We start from the raw sequence: 22,352 nt of genomic DNA, 5'->3' as shown, positions 1-22,352 counted from the left end.
AGTGCACCAGCCATTCCTATATAGGATCCGAACCTGTGGCAGGAGCGTCGCTGCGCTCCCAGCGCCGCACTCTCCCGAGTGCGCCACGGGCTCGGCCTGAATGTTTGTAACTTTTAACCAGTGAGCTAAGATAGTTTTGCTCACAATTCTATTGTGTGTGCATGTAAACATCAAACATTTATTTATTTTTCAAAGAGGCAGATTATGTAAGAAATATTATTCTTTTTTATTTTATTTTATTTTTTTGATTTTTAAGAATAGCATTTTCCCTGAGGTTAGAAATAGAACAGTGATAGTACAAAAATAATTGCAACACAGCAAACAGCTGATACAATAAACTACTTTGAAAGTAGTTCATAATTCAGTTGCATTATCAATGGTAATTGGAAGTAGACAATCATGTGAAATAAAATTAACAACATTCTTCATGAATTTGTTTACTTCTCTTCCTTCTCATTTGACTCTTTTATCATGTAATGTAATGTTTTGAGTGGTACCTCCTATATCAATTTAGGGAAATATCCAGGAGGAACAAGTTGGAGATTCCATTATATATATGCCTGCCTAAAATAAATATGTAGAATAAAATGACACTGAAATTCTGCAGAGAGCAAAGATGACTAAGATTATCCACTTTTTATTTTTTTATGAATGAGAATTTCCTTTTCTTGTCCTTGAACCTTTGAGACTGACAGGTGTTCTGAGCTCTTGCCTTCTTGCAGAGTGTTTTTACCTTTACTGTCAGCACCATCTGCATCAGACCCTGCAACTCGCCTGCCATTTCTAGTATGTTTGGGTCTGGAAACCAACAAATGTAAGCGTAATTGTCAGAATTTCAATTAAATACTAAATGTGAATAGGTTTGTTAGGCATTATCTGAAGCTTTCCAACACAGCTAAACGCAGTCTGACCTAGCCTGGTGTGTTTGTACTTAGCTGCTAAAGGGGACTGGTGGAAAGAGCCCTGGAGTCAAGAGTCCAGGTCTGGCCTTGAGTTTCTGGATTTTTCTCACCTGTGTAGTGAAAAAGCTGAACTGGATGAATTATCTCTAAAGACTTTAAGGTCAAACATTTCTACCTTCTATAGAATGGAATAATATGAAAAGTTTAAGGGGTGAGGAAGTGAGGCTAAAATAGGAATTTGAAAGTACAGTCCTGTGTCCCTTAACTATGGAGATGTTCTGAGAAAGGCACTATTAGGTGATTTTGTTGTGCAAATATCATAGAAGTGTACTTACACAAACCTAGTTTGTATAGGCTACAAGGGTACTTTGAAAAGTACCTGACACTTCTGTGTAAAATGACATTATTAAAAGCTATAGTGAGCTGATTATGTCAAATAACTGTGCTAGAGAAGTTTGCACGTGGCCTAAGTTTCTGCTAGCTGCCCTAAACTAGCTTTCTCTTGGGGCAGGTCGAAGTCACTTAACCTCTCTGTTCCTCACATTCTCAGTTTAATTGGTGTCGCTTTAACTCTTTTTTCTCTTCCTTTTGGTGACATGCTCTAATCTGTAGTAAAGCCTCTCACATTCCAGTTCTAGCATAAGAGAACATTCCTGACGTTTTTCTTTTTTTTTTTTTATGTGGATGGTTCAGTATCAAAAATTCCTAAACTGAATTGCTAAGTAGCTATTTTTTTTTAAAATATACAATAAAAGACTGAATACTATGTAATTTAGTCAGTTTTCTGATTTAATGGTATAGTTCTATATATTGGGTTTCTGTGTTAGAAAAATTAAGAATGTTTTAAAAGAAGTGAGATCATATTAAGAACTCATATTTCTGAAGCACTTTTACAATCGTTAATAAATGGCTAGTAGCAATTTTGTTTTATTTTCAGAATAGGAGGAGGTTAGTGATGTTTACTTAATCTAACAACATTTAACCAAAAGCAAAGGTAGGGAAAATCTCACTGGAATAGGTGGGTTTTGCTTCTCCTGGAACATTTAAACTAAAGTAGGAGCAATTAGAAGCAGCAAATGAGAATAGAAGATGCAGAAGCTGCAAACAGTAAAGGTAGAAACTCTACAACAGGGCAAGAACTGAGAACACCTTACAGTCTGGTCTGGTGGTTTCAAGGACACACAAAGGAAATTCTCATTCTTTTTTTATTTTTGACCGGTGAGGGGATCGTAACTCCCAGCTTGGTGTTGTCTGCACCACGCTCAGCCAGTGAGCACACCGGCCATCCCTACATAGGATCCGAACCTGCAGCGTCTATGCTACCAGCGCCTCACTCACCCGAGTGAGCCATGGGGCCGGCCTGGAAATTCTCATTCTTTAAGGGAGAAAACATGCCAATCTTTTTTTTTTTTTAAAGATGATGGGGATCTTAACCCTTGACTTGATGTCAGGGTTTAACCGGCCATCCCAATATAGATAGGGATACGAACCCGTGGCCTTGGTGTTATCAGCACCACACGCTCCCAAGTGAGCCACAGGCTGGCCCTGAAAACATGCCAATCTTAATATTCATTTTCTTTTGCAGAATTCCAGTAGGCATTTTACTCTGCATGTGTTCTAGGCAGTGATATAATGGAATCCCCAGGTTGACACCCGGATATTTCCCTAAATTGTTGGAGGAGGTACCACTCATAACATTAAATGCTAAGAGACAGAGACAGTTCTGTCACCTTCTGGCTGGAATGGTTGAGGAATTGTGGATATATTGCATGTGTTTACTAAAGATGAGTGTGTTCTTGTAATTTTTCTGTAGATCTAAACCTACTACTAACTTCATCTCTGTTCTAGACCTCAAACAAAATGTCAGGATTATTCACAGAACTTAAAAGTGGAAAGGGGATACATTTTTGTAATCTCTCTTTTCCTCCAAAATGAAAAATCTTTTCTTTTGTGGGTTAAAGTGCTCAAAGTTGCCTTTTCCTTCTATAATATGTAGGCATATGATGCTTTCTTGGATGCTTGGTATATATATATATATTTTTTATTTTGTGATAATTATAGATAATTATTAACAGGAACACTATACTATTTTGAACTTTTCAAGGATGTTCACCTATATAACCACAGTATCGTCACTCAGGAAATTTGGCACAATGTTATTAATACAGTCCATATCTAAATTCCTGCAGTTGTCCCAATAATGTCATATATAGCTGTGTATTTTAAATAAAGAATCTAGTCAAGATCATGCATTGCATTTAGTTGTCATGTCTCTTTAGTCTATTTATAACAGTACACCAAACCCCTTCTCCCCTTTTTTCTTCTTTTTGGCATTGACATTTTGAAAATTTTAAGCCAGTGGGTTATAGAATCACCCATAAATTGGATTTGTGTGATTGCCTCTGCAGGATTGTGGGGGTTTTTTTGTGGGGGGGGGGGCGGGGGGGAGGATACTCTGTCATGTATCACATCAAGAAGCAAATGATGTCAGCTGTCTCATTATTGGTCATGGTAAGTTTGTCATATGATTAAGATAGTATCTGTCAGATTTCTCCATTGCAAGGATGCTTTTCCCGTTTGTGATAAGTAATCAGTAGTACTTTGAGAATGTGTATCTTCTCCCCAAAAGTCTTTCACCCTATGGGTTTAATATCCATTGCTGGCATTTTCCCAAATCATGTACAGACGGTTCCAACGTACAATGATTTGACTTAACTATATTATTTTTCCTTTCACATTTATTAGTTCACAACATTCTGTATAGTACAGCATTAACTAATTACTCCCTGCCTTAAGGGGGAAAATATTTTTTCTGTAGAATTATCCCAGACCTTTTGAATTAGAAACTCCCGGGGTAGGGATGAGGTACAGGCATCATTTTCAAAAGCTCCCCAGATGACCTCAATGTGAAACCAAGACTAACAATAGCTGCTGTGTTTCTTAACTGGTTAAGAACCTGTTTCCCACTTAAATGAATCAAAATCTCAGTGGGAGCAGGTAGAAGCTCAGAAATTTGGTTTTATAAATATCATCAGTTTTGTTTTGTTTTTTTGCTACCTATTCATTGTCGAGAACTATTGTTCTACAAGGAATGTTTATTAGTCTGTGGAGGGGGGGACCTTTAATTTTGGAAAGAATATTTTTTATCAACACCAGTGCATGGGAGAAAAATTTGAGATAAGCATAAACACACCACTTGTGTGTGTCCCTCTTTGTACCTTGTTCTAAGCTTTTCTTAAAGAATAGTGGGAAACTCAACCGCTTTATCTCTGGACAACCTCTTTCCAACTCAGGCAAATATCGGGCCAAAAACTTCTGTGGGATGCTGCTATATGTCTGTTTTCACTCTTCTAAATCTATTTTGGTATGCTATCTATATCTGGGTTAGGTTTGTCTGTGTGTTGCAAGAAAAACAATTGGTTTAAGTGAGTTTTCTTTAATCATGAGAAGAGTTCAAGGGTAAAAATTCCAAGGCTGGTAGTGGTTCTGCTATATTGTCTAGGACTGATGCTCCTATCTGCTTAGCATGCCATACCCTAGCCCAGGATGACTGCTCAAGCTCCAGCCAGCAAAGAGGATAAGGATAAAAAATTGGCAGCATCTTCATTTAAGGATGTTGCCTGAGGACAGCTTTTCACAGTTCCACTGGTATCGTGTTGGCCAGAATGTAACACCTGGCCATGTCTAGCTGCAAGTGAAACTAGGAAAGAGTCTCTACAGAGTCTTTGCAATGAAGAGTCTCTACAGTGACTGTGCCCATTCAACACAGGGTCTATTACTAAAGGAGAATAGATGTTGGGGACAGCTAATTGACTCTGCCCCCATGGATTTAGCACTATTACCTATTAATGGAACCTCCCAGAGCTTAGAAGGGAGGAAACAAGCTTTCATGTTCTCTCAAAAAGAGGAAAATCTAAAATTCTGGAGGAGAAAATTCCATGTTCTAGATTCTACTCCTACAGGTTATTTTCATCTAAGTAAAGGGAAAACACCATTACTCAGAATTGTTCTGTGTCTCTGGATACCAGCTAGAGTAAATCTTACTTTTAAATAGTGGTCAGGTAATTTTCTGGCTTAATGTTTAAGGGAATAATTCTCCAACAGATCTTGTTTTAGTGTATAACTTTGGGGGAGGAGCAAGTACTTAGCTGGAAAAGTTTTGCCTTCACTGTCTATTTTTAGACTTTATTATTCTTGTTCTAAACCCCAACCACTAATATTTATTAAGTGTAGCTCATGGTCACCACTTTTTGAAATACAAATAAACTATTGTTTTTAAAGGAAATTGATATTACCAAAGCTTTATCAGTTTCTTTGCTTATCTTTGCTTCTTAAATTCCTTTGGTTTTGCTTTCCTGTTTGCTAAAGAACATACTGTAGGTTTGTAGGTCTGTGAGAGTCTGTGGTATTTTTTAAAAACTGGGCTAGAGAATTAAAGTCGACATTTTTTCTGGGTACTTTCAGGCTATTCTTCCAGTGCAGTCTGGTATCTATGCTCGTTGATGAGGAGTTTGCTCTTCCTTAGAAGCTGTCACAGAAGTCCGATTACTGAAGATCATCTGTTTATCCTTGGTGTCCTGTAGGTTAACAGCAAATCTCTGCTTTTATTTTAAATATATATTGCCTGCCAGGAAATAGGTTTTGATGGCTAAATATTTCAAAGAAACTCTGTATTTTTATGTACTGCTTCCTCTTTCTTCTAGAATTGTTTCATTTCTCTACTCATGTTTTCTCCTTCCTGCCTTGTAGCATGAAAGTAGAATGATACATCTTATCTTTGGATAATTCTCTTGCCTCTCTTCCATTCCAGAATTTTGCCTAGTGGTCCCCCCTCCCACAATATTCTCTTCTTCCTGGAACCTGCCAGGTTGATTTTTTTTTTTCTGCAGTGGAGCCAAAGAGTTGGTTCTTCCAATAGACAAAAAGTCTCTAGTTCCTGCCTAGCAGCTGGCTCATGCAGTAATTCATTGGCAAACTTCTAGTTTATAAGTGACAGGAAATGCTCGACAGTAGGGAATAGGGAATTGGCACAGCACATCCACCTTAGCTGGATGATCTTGGCAGCTTGCAGGTGGGTTGGCAGGAGTAAGCCCCAGGGCCGTTGTCTTCATAATTTGAGAGCCTCTTTGGAGTATTCCCAGAAGTCTCTGGAATGATAGTATAGCCTAAAAATTACTAACTTTCTGCTTATGACAGAGGCATGAAAAATATGCAGTTTTTTAGGTCTTAGCTAGTTAAGGTACTTTTTAAGAAACTAAATGTTTTGAGTTGAAAGGGATTTTTAGGTCAGATGACTGTTTCATGGAGTCTCTTAGTCTTTCTCCTTAAGATTTGTCATTGTGGCTGCACCTCTTTTGTTTGGAATTTGGTAAACAATTTCCAGATAAATAATTCCCTGCATACATTTATTACCTCTAAGAGGTCTTAAGTTACTCAGTTATGGGGAGAAACTTCTTTGTCTTTCTTTTTTTTGTTGTTGAAGATTTCAGTATTCATTTAGGTCATGGAGTTGAGTAAATGATTTTGGTTCCAGACCAAAATCCATTGAGAAACAAAAATTAAAAAAAAAAAAAAAAAAAAAAACAACCAAAAAACCAGGAGTATCTATTTTACAAGCCAGAGGGAATGGCTGGCATCTTTCCGGGTTCCTGGAGGCTGATCTTTTGGCTGGTGTGCATGTCCCCCTGCCTTCGGGATGTCTTTGATTTTGTTCCCCACAAAGTAAACACACTTAACCTTACTATTTGCTTGTACTTGTATATCTTCACAGTGATGATTAGGAATTACTCACTGGCAGACTTTGCCAGTTATGCAAACTTTCAGTTGAGCAGCTTTGCTCTTTTGTTATTTCAAGCCATAGAGTGTGCCAAGCGGTGCAAAGGAAGTTTTGCCGATAGGCATCTGGCAGAAATCCGTTGGGAAGCAGCTCATGTCCTGTGAAGATCCTTCACCTCTGAAGAACGTATCAAGAAAAAGATTTAGGTAGAAGGGTCAGGACAGTGCAATTGAACATTAACTTAAATGTAAGGAATATGTGTAACAAGAAAGGGTAATGCTGAATGGGGTGTTTTCAAGCTAGATCTCAGACAAATTCACAGGTGGAAGAGGCTTATGAGAACCATTGTTCTGGCTACTTAGTTTTGCAAGTAAAAATTAAGTCATCTGTTTATCTGGGGTGTTCAAATCCTGCAAACATGGCTTATTATGCAGAATCGCATGTAAGAATGAATTGTACCAGAAAGCTGGTATGATGGCTGTCAGGTAGACACATGTTTATGTGAGCTGCCCTATGTTCCTAGAGAAAATTTCCTTAAGGTAATTTATGGTCAGGGAGATGCTTGGTGGATATGAAATTGGAGCAAATGGAATCAGGTAACGTTCAGAAATGTCTTCTATCAAGCTCCAGTCATCTGATTTGTCGACTTTTCTTGAAGGTGCTATTACCAAGGGCACTTGTCACTGCTCGTCAGTCTATGGCACCAAGTGTGGGAAGACACCTAGTTTCCTTCTAACTCTGCTTTTTCTGTTTGACAAGTTCTGTTGCTTCTGTTTTCATTCTAGTGTAGGATATTTTTAAATCTGTGTATTGATTCTTACTTCATGTACTTGCCCTTTCTTTGTATTATATTTTGGTCCTTTCTGCCCTTCTCTACTGACTACTGTTCCTTCCAAAGCTTCACACATTTTCTTAAGTTCAGTCTTAATGTTCATATTGGATTTGTTACTTTTCATCCTACCTCCCCCTGCCCCCCCCCCAACATCAACAAAGCAAAAACGTTTGATAGCCTTTCACCACTGTCAGAAAGATTAGTTTGCTTTTGAGGCTTTAACATGGCTTAAGCCTCGGAGCTTTCTCATAGCAGCAGTCTAGGATATTTTCTAGGCTAGGACATGTGCTAAGGCTGTGCTTTTGAGGCTCTGGGACTTTCACTCTAAGGATCTTAACATTATTGTCTTCTGAGGATATTTATAAGTTTGTCTCTGGGATCAATGCAAGCAAAAATTCATGTTTTACTAAGCAAATGAATACGCTTTTCCTCATAGACATGGCAAATCAGGCAGCTGACTTTTTTAAAAAAAAATTATCTGGTGGGAAGCTTAGAGCCAAATTTGTGTGAGCATTTTTGGCTGTATCTTTACTATTACAGGTCCCTATGCTCTTATTTCTACAGCTCCTTTATTTTATCTTTCTAGATTATGTGTATTTTGTAAGCAGCATAAAATTCTTTCTGGAATAAGGCCCAGTAAATAAATTACAATCATGATGAAATACTATGGTAATGAAAGTTACGTTACATTGATTCTAACTGTTAAAAGGGTCTTTACCACCACCAAACCATAAAAAGTACTTTGTTCAGAAGAACATAATATGGATGTTCTTAGATAAAACATTTAGATCCCACCCTTTTTAAGGAAATTTGGTCAAGACTAACTTAAGTCTTGGTATAGGGACCAGAGTGACAAAATAATGCTAGCAATGAGCATAGTTTATGGCAGCACTGTTTGGTCTATCTAGTTATTTAAAATAATATAGGCCTTAAAGGTATAAATGGTATATAGTCATTAAGTCTGTAAGGTACAGTGCCTTCCACAGAGAGGCACTGTTCTTCTGACTTTGAAATAGTGAAGAATGAAATAATTTTATTTGGTGTTCTTTGCTAATGAAGAGCATCAGAAGTGATTTGGCCCCTATCACAAATTTCCACAGTCAGAATTTAGTGGGAAGGCAAATCCTCTTCTGGTGTGTTTGTTCTAAAAATGCTTTTAGAGCTAAAAGGAGGACTTCATTCAGCTTACAACTACTTAATACCTGTAATGTGTTACATTGTCCTGGAAAACATGGAAATACCAGAGAACTTTACCAAGCTATAACAATATGGTACAAATTTAGTACATTTGAGTGCCGGCCCATCGCTCACTTGGGAGAGTGTGGTGCTGACAACACTAAGCCAAGGGTTAAGATCCCTTTACCAGTCATCTTTAAAAATAATAATAATAATACATTTGTTTAAGCTAAAGAAACAAAATTCCATGATTAGAGGTGATAGGTGATTAGAGCTGGGTAAGTCAGGAATATTTCCAGGAGTCGAATTTTGGGTTAACTCTTATATGAATATGAGGTACATGGTGGGGGTTGAAGATAAGGAAGAGACATAGAACAGTTTAAATGAAAGGCATGGTTGGTACTAAAATGATTTCTTTCTTTAATAAATTTATTGACCATAAAATAAATTTATTAGCATAATTTAGAAATATCTATCAATTTAAAATATTCGTGCTCTTTGACCCAGCATTTCTATTGCATAAATTATTGGAATTATTTGTACAAGGGCATAAAGATTTATGTAGAAAGATCTGATAATATCATTATATGAATTAGTGAAAAATTGGAAACTGAACTTTCCTAATGTCTTTATAAAAGCACCTTCAAACAGCAAAATGTCAGGTGAAAATAAAGGAATTGAAACTTACATTGTAAGTTGTAAAACGTCTTAAACATGCATAACATAGGTGTGTGCAGAGGAGACAACAACCCTTTTGCTTTCGGTTCCTTAATCTCCAAAATAAAGATTTTAATAGACTATCTCTGGGTGCCTTTTTAGTAGGTTGATTATCAAAAGGTTAAGCTTTTGCCAACTATATGTAGGAAATTTTTTTTTGACTCATCGGAAGTCATACCAAGGCCAATCAAGGGAAGAGTGATAGGACCACTGAAGGCTGCCCCTCCTCGAATGACAATTCTATGTATATTTTTAGCAGCTCTGGGTTTATTTAAGAGCACATCTAAACCCATTGAAAGAAGGGTATAGTGTGTGTGTGTCTGTGTCTGTGTGTGTCTGTCTGTCTAGGAAATAGACCCAGATTTGAATCCTGGCTCCACCACCAGTCAGTGTGTGATTTGGAGCAAATGACTTTACCTCTGTAGCTCAGCTTTCTCATCTCTAAATGAGAATATTGTTAGTTTCTATCAGTTGGGTCTATTATGAGGTATAAATGAGGCCATGCACAGCACCTCACCCAGAGTAAACACAAACTGATTGCCACACAGGTGTCCTATTCCCCCTCCCCTCATAACAGTTATTTTCTTCTTCACCTAAATTTTCATCTCAGCATGCTTTTTACCCACTTCCCACTATTCTTGGTTGAACACACACACACACACACACACACACACACACACACACACACACACACACAGGTAGCATTCAAATGTGTCACAAATGTCTTAACTGGAATTCCACTAGGATGGAATAACTGGAATTCTGTGTGGATTGAGCAGGAGCCCTTTTATATGATAATTTGATAACGCTTATTTATTTTAAGTGTTCAGGCCCTTTAACTCAGTTTTACTTCTCAGACTATTTGCAATAGAGGTATTTGAACAGGGTACAAACATTTATGTACAAAGATCTGATTGAAGTGTTATGTGAATTAGTTGAGCATTGGGAACTAGACACACACACTGTGGGGATAGGATAAATCAGTTGGTGTGTGTGAGGGAACACTGTCAGTAGAATGAAGTAAGGACACATGAATGACACGGGAAGATATCCAAGGTGTATTGCTAAAATAAAATTAGAGTACGTTGTCTGTAGATGTCTGCCTGTCCTTTTCTAGTTTCCCATGTGTGTCTTTTCATGGGGTTTTTGTCACTCTTCCTGAGTGTTTGGCATTATTTGGTCCATTAGAAAAACTTAACAATGACCAAATAACTTACAAGTTTTCCTGATTGACTTTGGTCATTCCTAGACAAATTTTTGACGTTTTCCGATTTATTAGCACACTGTTATACTTTAATTTTTATTTTGTCTAGTATCATTTGTATAATTTCCCATTTCTCATTTCCATCTCATTGGTAAATAGGCAAAAGTTATTTATTATATTCAAAGAGCGAGCCCTTTTGTTATTTCTAGAGTGTTTTTCTTTACTAATTTATTTTTTAAAAATCTTCAGAGGAAAGAAACTAAAGACTTAAATTCCTAAGATCAAAAACATTAGATAAACAATCGAATCTTTAAAGATTTAAGATGATAGTTAAGAATTTTCTTGAAAAATGTAAACAATATTAAGTAGCAGCAAGGATGTGTTGCCCAACATTTTGAGTGGGATAGATTTTTCACCTGAAATGTCGGGGGTCTAGAGAAAAGGAAGAAAAGATTCTCAGATTAAAAGTCTTAACAAACAGTGTGAGTAAACTGACCTGTGGAATGGTCTTCGGTGAGCCTGGGCTGAGGGATAAGTAAGCGGATGGCTTGTTCATCCATGTGTGGGGTTCTGCGGCTGGTTATCAGTCTCTCTCCACAGATTGGTGGTGCCTAGTGTCCTGTTCCCTGTCTCTATTCTGGGCTTACAGGAAGAAGATGGAACCATTAATGCCACTAGTAATTTTTGTGTGGTGATACCAGGCAGTCTGAGTGCAGTGGTATTTACAACTTAATTGATCACAACCGGTTACAGGCTTTGCTGTTCCTGCTCTACTTCTACCGTTTCATTTCACTTGAGGGGGAAGAAAATGGTGGTATCATTTGGTGGACCAACAGTAAATGGCACAAAATTTGTTCCCACATCCGTTGAAAGTATCAGTCTGGTGTTGCTGTTTGCTTTGATTAAGATTTTCAAAAACTGCTTAAGATGATCAAATTCTAAACATTTCCCTAATTCCTGAGACTTTGAAAAGCATTTAGGTTAAAAATTAGAAATCAGCTGTTTCAGGGTGCTGTGTGTATACATTCCAGTACTGATAAATTGAGTACTGGGGAACTGAATTCATAGTGTCATGTATAATAGGAATACAGGAAGCTTCAAGAGAGAATCCTGTGAAGCGTTTCTTACCAAGTGGATCACATGCAAATTTCTTCTTACAAAGTATCTTCTTACATTTCTAGAAATGTTAGCTTATTAGGTATAAGTAATGGTTTGTTTTTGTTTTTTAACAAGTGCATATTATACTTGGTTTATGCAGTTGTGGCTTATCTTAAAATATTTGGAATTAATTTATCCTTCGAAGCGTTTTATTGCTACTATTAGAAGGTAAACAAAGTGTAAATTGAATGAACAGGTGCATTGCTTCTGCATCTTAGAACTTAGTTCACCAGTAACATTACTGAACCTTGAATTGGCCTTTTTAGGAACCCAGTCACTGAACTATTCTTTTGTTGAATGTGTCCTTTAGCCCTGCAAGAATGACTATATGAAAGGGCACAGCTGGCTTGAGGTGGTAAGAAGCAAAGGAATGAGGTATGCAGATAACGTCCATTTACACATAACCTTTCAGGAGTTAACCTTCAAATGTGTTCCAGTGTGTTCACATGTAAAATGGACAGGGGAAGGCAGAGGTGGAAGGAATAGGGAATGATATGGGAAAGTATCTTACAGCATTTTATTACCGCTGAAGTGAATTAGTTCTCTTCTGATCCTGTCCTGTGCTTGGCCGTGATAACTACTGAATGGTAGTGGTGAGGTTTCACACGATTTAGTCATATGTAATGAGATTCAGGAGTTTTTCTTTTAGAGAATAGGTCATGATGTATGTGTTTATGTGATGTATGTGAAGCCTACACGGATAAGGTATGGAGCTGGTGTCCTTCAGTGCTACGTTTGATGTGTAGCCCAGGATTTTGTTTGCTTGTCAGGAATCTCCCTTGGATATAGGGTGATCTTAATTTTGAGCACAGTCTTGTCCCTCTATTGTAGTAAGTTTAAATTTTATAACATCTATACTATCATATAATCTATAACTTAGGACATCTTAAAGTTTTAGAAAATTGTGTAGAGAAAAGTGAAATTTTAAATACAAATGCTTTCAGGATGAATATATGAGATCTTCTTGACCTGTTAGGTAAACTCTTGTCAACTTATTGTGGTAGTTTTTCCTAAAATTTTCCCAGTATTCCTGCTGTATATGAGAATGCGCCCATGCCAAAGCTGACGATAACAAAGCCTGATTTGTAGCAAATAAGCATGCATGTCCTGGCTGTCTTTCCTAACAGCAATCAGAAACGGAGACTGTTCATCTGTTCATCCCAGCCCTATCAGTCGGTGCCATTATCGGCAAGCAGGGCCAGCACATCAAACAGCTGTCTCGCTTTGCAGGAGCTTCAATTAAGGTACTGTTCTGCCAATTGTGGTTCTCCTGGTTCTTTACAGTGAGGTACAGAAACACGAGTCCTATTGCCACTTAATAATTTGAATTTAATGTGGCAGACTGTATTCGGCTTATATAAGGGCATGACCCAAAACCCCAAACAGTGGCTTCGGTGAGGTTACTTCTCTCTCCAGAAAAAGCAGTCTGGAGGTCAGCAGTTCTGAGCTGAATGGTGGCTCTGCTCCCCCAACTCCTTGAACCTAAGTTCCTTCTAGCTCATCTTCCCCAGGTGGGCGCTTGGTCCCTCATGGTCCCAGATGATACCATTCAGTGTCTAACAGGTCTGCTGTCCAGTCAGTAGGAGAAGAGGACACAACAAAGAGGCTTGCTCTTAAGGGAAGTTTCCTGTGAGCTGCTATGGTTTATTTCTACCTATACTACATTGTTCAGAACTTGGCCACACAAAGCTGAAGGTGCAGCAGGGGAAATATAGTCTATGTGTGCTCAGCTAAACATTTTATTACTATAGAAGGTAGGGTAACAAATATTGGAGGACAGCTAATGGTGTCTGCTATATAGATAATTGTGTGTCCTGAAGATCCTGTATTTTGGTGTGCTGAGAGACAATTTAATATTAAACATAGATCGTTTTAAGAAATACAAAAGTTGACGGAGGCTTAATACATTGATAGCTTTCTTTAGGTAAACAACAGTCAATCAGGAGTTTTATTTTGGTTATGTTTTGTAAACCCTTTTCAAAAAGATTTCTTTAAAATAGCATAGCATACTTACCATATAACCCATAATTCCCACTCCCAGGTATTTATCCAAAAGAAATAAAAACTTAGGCTAACATAAAAAACATACACACAAATGTTTATAGGATCTTTAATGATTACTGTCCCAAAATAAGAAACCAAATGTTCTTCACCTGGTGAATGGATAAAGTGTGGTCCATCTATACAACGAATATTACTCAGCAATAAAAAGACAACTATTGATACAAAAATTCAGAAGAAATCTCATGTATTATGCTAAAAGAAAGAAGTCAGACTCAGAATGCCACATACTGATGATTCCGTTCACATGACAATTCTGGAAAAGGCAGAACTATTGGGAGAGAGGACGAATCAGTAGTTAGGAGCTGGAGGTGGGGGAGGAATTTGGAGAGGGTTGGTGGAACTGCTCTGTATTTTGGTTGCAGTGGTTGTTATATGACTGCATTTGTCATCTCATAGGACTGGACACCAAAAGAGTGTATTTCATTGTGTGTATAAATTAAATAATTAAAAATCAAAACACATAGAGAAATGGCCCTCATACACTCCCTTGCAACAAAAGGTAAGATAAGTGAACAGTAAATCCAGCCAAAATAAATGAGTAAAGGAAAAGACATGATAAAAGATCAAGTGGTGAACTGGCTTTACTATACTGCTGAGTTTTCTGATTAATGAGCTAAAAAATCCTTGGCACACACTCACACAAAAGGAACTGAGTACACCAGCTTTGGAAAAACTGCAATGAACTTTTCATGAACAAGAATTGGGTGTTAGAGGCTCAGTTCGTATTCTTCCTCACTTTTATGGAAGTTTTCTAATGAGATTGAAGATGTTTTTGTTTCAAAAAAGTCTGAATCATGCATATTCCGAAAGATTCACTACCACTCTTAATACTTTGTATAGGTTTACTTATGTAAACTTCCATATACATACTTTATTTTATTATGCACATATTTGGTATCACCAAACAATAATCATTTTTGTTAACTTATTTGACATTTAGATTTTCGTAACTTATCCTGCACAGTGCAGTAATAAATTCTTTCAGCAAAATTGTTGTATACAACCTTATTTCTTTAATATAAGTTTACAGAAGTAGACTTGGAGGGTCAAAGGGCATGTGCTTTTTTTAGGCTTTTGAGAGATTGTAGCGATTTATACTCCTCACCTCAGTGTACATGTGCCCTTAGCCCCAGCAGAAAACCAGCTGGAAAGCTGAAAAATAATACCTTCTTTTTGGGGGGTTCCTGTGAAAAATCCTAAGAGCTTGGACTAAATGCAAGTAATTATTGGCTTATTTTATTGACTGCAAGTTACTGCCCTGAATAAAGTAAGAATAGTGTTAATTTGGCTGTAGGTGACAGAAATGTTAACCTTATTTTGAAGGAGGGAGAAAGCATGACTCCATTAAAAATGGACATTTTTTGATGTAAATATACGTGTAGGAAAAGGTTAGAAGACTGTAGCAAGTTAATGGAGTGATTATTTCTTGAGTGGTGGGATTTGGGGTGATTTTTATTGTATTTTTATTATACAGTAATCATATTTTTCAGATAAGAATTTTGCTTCTTGCATAGCAAGTGTCTAACAATTTTTTTTTTTAAACTCCTACCAGTTGGGTCCCCAAATCCTTTCTTACTGTGACTGAGAGGAAATGCTGGTTTCCTCTCCTTTCAATTTTTGCACCGTTTCCCTAGCCCAGGCTTTTTGTGTGATTTCATATAGTCTGTGAAAACAGAAAAGTCCGAGTTTACTTTTCTTCTGCTCAGTTAATTTAGTTGATTTATATGTTACTCTAATGAACATACTTTGGGGAAATTTACAAGTCTTAGGTTTGTGAACTTAGCAAAAAATGTATACAAACAGCTTAAGAAATTGTTTCCTTTCTAAATTCTGTAAAAGAAGTTCAGCAACCTAGATAGTATTAAAAAGCAGTGCCTTTTCTGTGAAAGTAGAAAAGGTCATGTTGGGCACTAACCTCAAAACTTAGGGTACAGAGTCTCCTGGAGTGTTTGTTGCATTCATAGGAAGCCTAGGGGGCTTTAATTGAACATGAGCAATGGAGACAGATGCAGCTCTCCCTCTAGCTCTACTAGCTGTGTGGTCATGGGCCGGGGAACCCAACTTCTACAGCCTTCCATTTCGCCATTTGTAAAGTGGAAGTAATACTTTATCAAGATGTGGTAAAGATTGGCTGAGAGATTGCGTGTGGGATGTTACATTAGAGCCAGGTACAGTGTAAGTACACAGCATATAGAAGGAGCCTTAATTGATCAACCCATGTTAATCGCTGCCTCTCCATAATTTTCTTCTAGAAGGCTTTTAATTCTGTATTTCAGTCAGACACGTGCAGATGTCCACCTGGTTGCCCTAAGGTTTCTGTCAGTGACACCTGAAAGTATTATAACCTGTTATTGATGTGTCTATCACAGATCGCTCCAGCTGAAGCACCAGATGCTAAAGTGAGGATGGTTATTATCACTGGACCACCAGAGGCTCAGTTCAAGGTACATTCTCTAGAGTGAGGACGTGAGGAACGATAATGCCTTCTTTTCAGGAACTCCGTAACCTGGCTTCTCCCTTAAAATACTCAGTAGAAAGAATAAATGGAAATTCATATCTAAGAGCAGAGTGGAACATTACCTAAAATTACATTTCCAAAGTAAACCCAAAGCCTTTAATTTTGAGAGTTCTGTAATGGTTGTTGGGTTTACCTGTCTCCCAAAGGTGAATTTGCTCAATGCCTATTATCATATGTGAAGGTGAGAACTTGAGACTGAAATTTACAAACCTGCCTGGATAATGTGCCTTGGAAACTTGTTTCTAGATTTTTCTTTCCTGTCCCTGATATGCTGTAACCTTGAATTAAAATGCCCCCCTTTTCTTCTTTACTCTTGGATTTAACTGTTAGCCCTTGCCCATAGGCTCTCCATAAATTGCTCTCATCCTTGGAATTTTAGGGGTTGAAATGGAAGGAGCTCTTGTGACATTTGTCCTAGTGTGAACAGTTATGCATGTTTATTGGGGCTTGGGATGCCTCTCAGTGCATACCGAGAGGTGGTATATAGCAGGGTGATGAAGAGCAGAGATTTGGCAACCAGGATGCTGGTTCAAATCCCACCTCTGTCATTGACCAGCTCTATGACCTTGAGCAAGTTAAACCTTTCTCTGGCTAGTTCTTCATCTTTAAATTGGGCATAAGCACACCTACATCCTAAGGTAGTTTTAAGGATTAAACCATATATAAAATGTTTAGAATAGTGCCTAACACCTAAGAAGCACTATTTTAGTGTGCTGGAGGTGGTGACTCTAGAGGAATCAGACTAAGACTATGCCACATTCACAAATACATTCCTTTTAGTGCATAACTTCTCTCATGAAAGTTTGTCTTAGATAAAAGCAACTGCTGAATTGTATTATTACTAATTTATCTAAAACCCATATCTTGGTCCTATTTACCACTTAGCAGATATGTAAAAGGACAACTGTTTAACCTTAATCCTTAGTTTCGTTTCCTTGGCTTTAAAATGTGGCCAGTCATTTTTCAGTAAAAATCCAAAGTTGCTTTCACTTCATTTTACAGGAAGAATAGGAAACAAAGGCGCTTTGAGATGTGGGTGCAGTTGGCTAGGCTCACAATTGGATGAAGAAATTTATCCCTTCACAGCAGCCTTGTGGACTAGGCAGTTCAAATCACAACTCAGAAATGTTGGAAATTGCTTCCTATCCTGAACCTTCAGGGTCAGCCACTTTTAGTTTGAAATCTTTAAATACAAACATCAGTTATTGCATGTTTCCCTTTGGTGCTGAGCTTTTTACTCTTCTATAATTGGAATTGCTGTGTTGCAACTCCTATAATGCTTGGATGATAAATTTGAAGTTATTTCCCTATATCTTCTAATACCCATGTTTTACAGCTATTTTAAAGGTAATATTTAAGAGAAGCTGTAATGGTTAAATCCCATTTATATGATCAGTGATAATTCCAAATGAATGTTTTGTTTTAGAGATCTAAAGAATAGTAAATTTCCTAATCCTTTTCTTTTTTTTTTTTAATGAATTCAGGAGCTTCTGTTTTTGAAGGATGGAGTATATCCCTAGTGTCCTTTGACTGTGTTAAAATAAAATCTACGTGTGGGCCTGAGACGTTAAGGATGAATGGAATATGGAGTATCAAGATTAATGTTTTTTCTGTAATCTCCTAAAATGAGCTTAACATTTCTGCACCAGTGAAAATGTGTTGGGTACTTTTGTTTTTGTGGTTTGCCCTGGCAGCTTGTCAGATGAGACCAACTCTCAGATTTTTTCCTTTGGTGTTTACCAGAACGAGTCAACTGGTGTCTGTAATCGATGAGGTTTCTTATATATAACTTCTAGTTGTATGCAGTGTGTTGTATGCAGTAATAGTTTGTTGACTGTAAATATCACAAGTGTCTGTTAACTTCATTTTGTAGCCTCTTTATTCAAAGCTGAAACCACCTGGCCAAGATTAAGAAACATGTTTAAATAGAAAATAGTCCTCTCAGCAGGTTTCTGACTGGCCCATTTAGATATGAGTTTGGTTTTTTGTAAACCTGGCATAGATGGCTCTGTAGTTCTTTCCCAGTCTCTTTTGTTCAAGAAAAATGCAGTTTCTCATTGCCAGCATGAGAGGTTTTACTTTTCAAGATTGGTGTGCAAATGGCCATTTGCCCACAGAAATTACTTATTCTTAGTTAGGCTTTTGAACTATGTTTGTTATAAGAATATGCCTTATCCTTCTTTCCTCAGTCATTCAGTTCCCTTAGCTGAAATGAGTAGTAGTTGTTGTGAACCTTTCCAGGGCTTCCTAACTTCTGACTCTTCTGCTATCTGCAACAATCCATCAGATGCAGGTGTATTACTGCAAAGGGCAATTCCAGTTGGATTTGGGCCATCTTTAAAGAGGATTGACCTTTTGTGTTTCATACATATGAATGACACTGATAGGATATGTTCTCATCTGCAGGCTCAGGGAAGAATTTATGGAAAAATTAAAGAAGAAAATTTTGTTAGTCCTAAAGAAGAGGTGAAACTTGAAGCTCATATCAGAGTGCCGTCCTTTGCTGCTGGCAGAGTTATTGGAAAAGGAGGCAAAACGGCAAGTACTTCAGCAAAACCTGTGCAGTGGTATAAAAGGGAAAGCACTGAAAGGTACTTAGGAGTTCCAAGTCCCTGAATTTTGGCTAACTTATAAAAAGCAGAACCATCTTGATCAAGGTTTGGAGAAGATTGCCTTTTCCCATCTAAGCATTGGTGTCAGCTGCTACTGAAAGTAATGCGTCTCTTTCAGACCATTTGTGTGAGAGCACTATCCCGTATTTGTAAAGGGCATTTAAGCATTATTCTGTTGATAGAATTTCAGTTTTATATTTTTAATGACATGAACTGATATTTTTAAAAATTGTATCTAAAACATGTACCTCTGTAACTGGAACAAAGCAAATGATTTCTAGTCTAACACAAATTCTAAGTCATTTTCAAACCTATTTATAATTTTGAAGTGATTGAGGGCATACACTTTGGAATAAGACTTTCAGGATTTGAATCTGGTTCTGCCATATATTTGTGTAACTGGGCAAATCCATTTCTTTGGATGAGCCTTAATTTAAGTTATTTTGAAATGGGGACAATACTTAACAACCTCATAGAATTATTAATGGATTAAATGAGATTTGTAAAACCATAGCGTAGTGTCTGGTGCATAGTAAGTGTTCAGGAAATGGTAGTTTTTTAAAAATTCCACTTAACATGATTTGTATTTATCTTTCAGGTGAATGAGCTCCAGAATTTGTCAAGCGCAGAAGTTGTTGTTCCTCGTGACCAGACACCTGATGAGAATGACCAAGTGGTTGTCAAAATAACTGGTCACTTCTATGCTTGCCAGGCAAGTGAACTCTAAAATGATAAGCTCTTCTGCTTCTTTCTGAAATGGAAGCAATTCTCCCATGGATGCTCTGACCCCATACAAATATGTACAGTTGTTTGATGCTTAACACTTTTTTTTTTTTTTTTTTTTAAAGATGACTGGTAAGGGGATCTTAACCCTTGACTTGGTGTTGTCAGCACCGCACTCTCCAAAGTGAGCTAACCGGCCATCCCTATATAGAAATCCAAACCCTTGGCCTTGGTGGTATCAGCACCACACTCTCCCAAGTGAGCCACAGGCTGGCCCTGATGCTTAACACTTTTAAATCTCCCTTTTAGCAGGTGATTTCAGACTACTAGCAAACTGATTAATATGTATCTTTAATCTTCAAGTGGATTTTTATTCGAAGTTCTTGAAATGGAAGAGTAAAATAACATTTAGTAACTTTTGATCAGTAGAAATCTCAAAGCTCTATTCTTTTGCAGGTTGCCCAGAGAAAAATTCAGGAAATTCTGACTCAGGTAAAGCAGCACCAACAGCAGAAGGCTCTTCAAAGTGGACCACCTCAGTCAAGGCGGAAGTAAAGGCTCAGGAAACAGCCCACCACAGAGGCAGATGCCAAACCAAAGACAGATTGCTTAACCAACAGACGGGCGCTGACCCCCTATCCAGAATCACATGCACAAGTTTTTACCTAGCCAGTTGTTTCTGAGGACCAGGCAACTTTTGAACTCCTGTCTCTGTGAGAATGTATACTTTATGCTCTCTGAAATGTATGACACCCAGCTTTAAAAAAAATAAAAATATGGGGGGGGTGGAAGAGGAGCTCTGCACTTCCCTTTGTTGTAGTCTCTCAGTATAACAAATATTCTAACTTTAATATTCCCCCATAATGCCAGAAATTGGCTTAATGGTGCATTAACTAAATTCATCAAATATAAATTGCTCCTATATCCAGTTGTTAAAATTGGATCAGAATAGAGTTATCACAGGAACTTAAATGTTAAGCCATTAGCATAGGAAACTGTTCTCAGTTGTTTTTATCTAACACTAACATGAATAAGGGAAGTGCTGAATGGTGTTGGCAGGGGTATTAAACGTGCATTTTTACTCAACTACCTCAGGTATTCAGTAATACAATGAAAAGCAAATTTTTTTTTTTTGAAAATTTTATATACTTTATAAAGATAAAAGTCCAACTGTTTTTTAAAAAAATAAATTTAAAGTTTAACAGCTATCTACTAATAGGCAAATAATTGAGAAAAGAATTTTACTTCTGGATGGTGACAGTAAAGATGGAAAATTAATTTCAGGTTTTTTGAGGCTTTTGGCACAGTTGTTAGTTGGAAAATCTAATAAATATTAAGATATGGAGCAGTGCCTATATTTGGAGAGCAGCAATACCATTTATTCTTTCATTTATAGTTGGGAAAGTTTTTGGTGGTACTATCAGAGCCAAGTGGTGGCAGGAGATTTTGGAACAGCTAGATTAAATGGCTTCAGGAGACTTCAGTTTTTTTGTTTAGCTACGTGATTGAACGCATAAATGCTTTGTGCTTCTGACTATCACTACCTAAAGAAAGTGCATCAATGAAGAGATGCAGGACTTTAAACTGATTGGCAAAAAGCAAGCTTCAGCTTGTCTTACAGGATGCTTAGTTTGCCAATACACTTTAGACCAGCTGGTCTACACTTTGAGCAGACTCCAAAATAATTACTTTGTGAAAACCAATGAGACAGAAATGGTGTGACAGTGTTTAAAGGCAACAAAAGGCTTCATCTCCATGTGCCCGGCACTGTCATGAGCCTCAAAGCTATTCTGAAGATTTTTAAGTAGTGATTTAAAAAAAGCCCACATAAAATATTACACAAAATGTAACAGGATTTCTGTATATTCTGCAACCATTTATTTGAAAATTAGAAAGTTGAAAATACAAGAAGTTTTTGGAATATAATTTAGGTGACTGTGGAAACATCTGACCTTTGACACTGAACTCATTTGCCCAGTCCGTAACTTGATGGCAAAGCCCTGTATGTACAAATTGTGTGGGTGTGGGTGGTCTCCAAGGCCACGCTGCTCTCTAAATTGGTTTTGTGTTGCTTTTGTTTGGAAGATGATCACAGTCATATTACACTGATCTGAAGGGTATATATAATCCTTAGTTATTTTTGCTTCATTTGTATTTCAAGATGAATTTCTACAGACTTAGTTTTTCTGAAAATCAGCATATCAATTAGACATTTTGAAAATGATTTGAAATGTTTTTCTAAATATTTTCAGAAAACCAGTTTATTTTGTAGTTTTAGCCAAAAAGTGCTCTTTTTTGTCACTGAGTTCACCTAGCATTCATAATTTTTGTTTTCCATACAATGAATTAAAAAAAAAAAAAAACATGGACTTGCTTCTGGTTGGATTTCAGGTGAAATGTGTTTAACGCCAGTGTTCTTCCTCAATGTTTGATTTTTCCAATACCTGATTTTTTTTTAAACTCAGATAGGTGCTGCATTTATATCTGCTGGTGTAAATTCTGTCATATTACACTTTTAGCCTTTTAGTGTGGCAAATCATGTTTTACTTTCACTTTAAGCATTGGTAATTTGGAGTATCTGGTAGTAGCTAAGAAATAATTCTGTAATTGAGTTTTCTGTTCACCCTATGTGGATCATTTCCTCATCTATAATGTGCCCCAAATGCAGCT

At 37.2% G+C, this 22,352-nt stretch overlaps 1 protein-coding gene across 2 annotated transcripts in view; it reads left to right on the top strand.

Moving 5' to 3' along the window:
- IGF2BP3 (insulin like growth factor 2 mRNA binding protein 3) overlaps window positions 1–20,237 on the top strand; it is a 128,060-nt gene extending 107,823 nt beyond the window's left edge. For both annotated transcript variants that reach the window (XM_063100183.1, XM_063100181.1), the window contains 5 exons: window positions 12,893–13,009; window positions 16,199–16,273; window positions 18,754–18,885; window positions 19,558–19,671; window positions 20,139–20,237. In XM_063100183.1, coding sequence (XP_062956253.1) covers window positions 12,893–13,009; window positions 16,199–16,273; window positions 18,754–18,885; window positions 19,558–19,671; window positions 20,139–20,237 — 537 coding nt within the window. The remainder of the gene's footprint in view (window positions 1–12,892; window positions 13,010–16,198; window positions 16,274–18,753; window positions 18,886–19,557; window positions 19,672–20,138) is intronic.
- The last annotated feature ends 2,115 nt before the right edge of the window (window positions 20,238–22,352 follow it).

The sequence above is a fragment of the Cynocephalus volans genome, chromosome 6 (genome assembly GCF_027409185.1).
Source record: "Cynocephalus volans isolate mCynVol1 chromosome 6, mCynVol1.pri, whole genome shotgun sequence".
Taxonomy (NCBI): domain Eukaryota; kingdom Metazoa; phylum Chordata; class Mammalia; order Dermoptera; family Cynocephalidae; genus Cynocephalus; species Cynocephalus volans.
Note: the sequence above shows the minus strand (reverse complement) of the source record. Positions and strands in the feature narration are given on the sequence as shown.